A 3,717-nucleotide genomic window follows, 5' to 3' on the forward strand; every position below is an offset into this window, starting at 1 on the left:
TCCAAAGCTGAGGAGCTTGTTATAATATTTTACCAGGCTGGCTTGTCTTCTGGTATGGAGAGGCAAAAGGTTAGCTTCATAATGTGCAATGTTGGCTGGGCAACTCTGTTTCAAACCTGTGATAATACGGGCAGCACTAAGTTGGACCTGTTCAAATTTATTTAGATGAGTCTCAGAGGCACAGCAGAAAATTGGTGAACCGCATTCGAGAATAGGCCTTATGAGAGCCAGAAAGGTAGTTCTCAGAGTGGTCGCATCCGCACCCCAGTCTCTGCCAGCGATGTACTTCAAGATGTTCAAACGCTTTCTAGCTTTCAAGGTAATTTGATAAATATGCTTATTGCTAGTAAATTCAGGGTCAAGAACAAAGCCTAAGTATTTTGGATGTTTCTCATAGATAAGTTCCTGGCTCTCAAAGACCAGTTTTGGGTGATAATTATACAAATGCTTATTTGTAGTGAAGAAGGTAGTTGCAGATTTGATTGGATTGAAGTGAAGTTTATGGTCAGCAGCAAAAAAAGAGATAAACTCCAAAGAAGCATTGAGTCTGGACTCCAAGTCATCCAGATTGTTTCCTGAGCTCCAAAGGACAATGTCATCAGCAAAGAGTCCAATATTTGTGCACAACAATAAATTTAAAAAAGCATCATAAAAAAACTTTCATTGAAATGATAGGTATAACCAAAACTGTTCTACTCTGCATCCTCATATTTATTGATTTTAAATTTAAAAAACAGCGTCAAAAAAGTTAGAAGCAATAAAATAGCTGAAAAAAATAAAAAGCAAATAATTTTCTTCTTCTTTTTTTTCTACGGAATTACATTCTAAAGATACTTTTCTTGTTCATCGGAAAGGAAAGAAATACTATGGATTTTTCTGTTCTCATTTTGGAATAAAAAAATTTGCCAATGGCTTGCCTTCAGCTAAAATTTTAAATTGATAAAATCAAAATAATAAAAAAAATTCTGAAATGTTTTTTTTTTTTTTTTTNATAGAAAACCATAATTTTTAAAGAACACGATAAAAACATTTTATATTCTAATCAAATATGACTGTGAGTGGGGACTTTGTTACAAATTCAGATATTCGGAATACTATCTAAATCTATGATTTTTCTTAAAAATAGTTAAAATCATGACCAATTTTTTTAAATACCAAAATTCATGACTTTCCATGATTTTTCACGACTTTCCAGATGCGTGGATACCCTGCATGCACCATGTCTACTTATTTCCTTATAAATAATTTAAGAGTGGAATTCTTTAACATTCAAGGAAGGAATATTTTTAAAAATTCCTTTCTTTGTTGAATGTGGAGAAAGTGTGCATGCAACAGTCACAATGAGGGAGCCATAGGCAGTGATGTTTTGTTATGCAAGAATTGCTACTGCATTCTAATTTCAGACATTCACTAAAATGTTGCTTTCTTCATACATTACAGTCCTTACACAATACATCATTATACACAGTCCCTTGCCAAATCATTAGACGCAATCGATATGAAATCTTAATTATCAGGTGATACTATACAGTTTTATTGTTTTTACGTGACTGAAACGAGTTTGAACTTTTTTATGTTTTTGTATCCATTGGTTAAATTAGACGATATATCAACGTAAATTCGAGGATTGGATAAATTAGACAATATATTATATAAATATAGAATATTTATTACATTAGTATATTAAAATAATTAGACCAAATTATTATACGCACAGTAGTGTTTTAATAATGTTTTGCAGGAGTTTATATCTAATACTTTTACATTTAAACATACATGTAATGGGTTTTTATTCAGATTTTTTTCATAATTCCTATTTCAGGGTGCATAGCCAGATTTTTTCAACAAAAAATAAGCACCTTTTAAGTACTTTTCAAGCACTCACAAAATATTTTTAACCACTTTCCGAAAAAAATCAGAATTAGGATCTGTGGAGTAATAAAAAAAAATTTTTCTATCGTTTAAAGTTCTTAATTTATAAACATAAAACATAGTAATAGTAAAATTCAAAAACTTTACATAATCATGATTAAATAATGACATTTCTGATAAATATTGCCTGGAAAATTGTGAAAATCACGCATTTTTTGTAATTTAGAACGACAGTCAACACGGCAAAGAATAATACATTTTTGAAAGATAGAAAATTAAGCACTTTTACAATGTAAATCAAAAACAAGCACTTTTTTAAAAATGCTATGCAACCTGTATTTATTTTTAATGTATTGCATTACAGTGTCAATCAATTGATACAATAAACGTAAACAAGTGCAAACAGTCTCGTAAAAACAATAAAGAGCTGTATAATATCACCTGATAATTAAAATTTTACATAGAATCTTACAGTGCGTCTAAAAATTTGGCCAGGAACTGTGCACAATACATATCAAAACAGTATCACATTATAAATTTATTTATCTTAAGGACAATTTTCATTGACCTATTATTATATTTGAAATGAATTTAGATTATAAACTACTGTAGACAAAAATATGTTTAACTAGCACTGGAAGATTAAATTTTCAATCTCTGAAAAAGAAATTACAGTAAAAAAAAAAAACAGACACTAAGTAAATAGAATAAAGTAAAGTAAATAAAGATATAATTACTTCAGAATAGCTTTCAGAACTATTATTGGTGTTATAATATGCTGTGGTGTTGGGAGTATACATATTTGCTGACTCGGGTGCAGTATAAATTGAAAATGTAGTCCTACATAAAAAGAAATTAGGAATTTTAGAATTTGCACAAACTATACTTAATATCAACCTTGAAAAATCAAAATTGTTTCAAACAACAAAGCATTTTTTTAAAGAATCAAGAACTATTTGTTATAACATGCTGTGGTGTTAGGATATTTGCTGAATCAGGCTCAGTATAAATTGAAAAAATGTGGTTTTATAGGGACCATTCAAATATTATGTAAGCATGTTTTTGACAATTTTAGACAGCTTTTTTTTTTTTTAACCTTTCATTACTTATTAAAATATGATGCTAGGAGGCTATTTTTCAATTGACAGTATTTCAATCTCTATGAGTTTCAATTTGCAAATGAAGAATAATTAATTGCAATATATTTGTTTCCACCATTATTTTTTAATTTGGTAAAAATAAAATTAAATTGAGTATTTTAGATTACCTTAACACTACTTACATTTGGTTACTCAGAGTTGAAAAAACATTGGTGCCTCCTCCTTCATCCACATATTGGGCACACTGGACTTCCTGTGAAGAAGAAACTTCCTGTTTTTTGATGTCTTGAATTGGAACTGCAATTAAAATTATATTGGAAATGCAATTAACTAATTTCCGTTAAATGTCACAAAAAGAAACAAATAAATTAAACATTAATTATTTTGAAGAAAAAATAGTTGTTCCTATCTTCTTGTTCAAATATTTTCACATTATCTAAGATATAATATATTACGCTTCTTAATATTAGATACCCTTTTTACAATAGTAATAAAGGTTTGCATAACAATCTTAATAAAAAATTTCATATCATTTTAAAGAATGTAATTTTATATAAGATACAAATTTTGAGCAATAATTGGTCCAATAGTTCCTGAGAAATTGCATATTTAAGAAGTTGTATTTTTAAAATTCGATTTCTCAGGAACTATTTCGCCTAATAAAAATATTTTTTTTCAAAATGCTGTAACAAATTGCATACCTTACAATTCAATTTTTTTTTTTTTTTTTTTTTTTTAATTTTTA

At 28.3% G+C, this 3,717-nt stretch overlaps 1 protein-coding gene across 1 annotated transcript in view; it reads right to left on the reverse strand.

Annotated features, from left to right (window-relative positions):
• LOC107445531 (transcription factor RFX3) overlaps positions 1–3,717 on the reverse strand; it is a gene marked incomplete at its 5' end in the record, with an annotated part of 45,322 nt that overhangs the window by 32,785 nt on the left and 8,820 nt on the right. Inside the window, 2 exon segments of the mRNA XM_043055531.2 lie at positions 2,610–2,712; positions 3,155–3,269. Coding sequence (XP_042911465.2) covers positions 2,610–2,712; positions 3,155–3,269 — 218 coding nt within the window.

This window comes from Parasteatoda tepidariorum, chromosome 4, assembly GCF_043381705.1.
Source record: "Parasteatoda tepidariorum isolate YZ-2023 chromosome 4, CAS_Ptep_4.0, whole genome shotgun sequence".
Taxonomy (NCBI): Eukaryota; Metazoa; Arthropoda; class Arachnida; order Araneae; family Theridiidae; genus Parasteatoda; species Parasteatoda tepidariorum.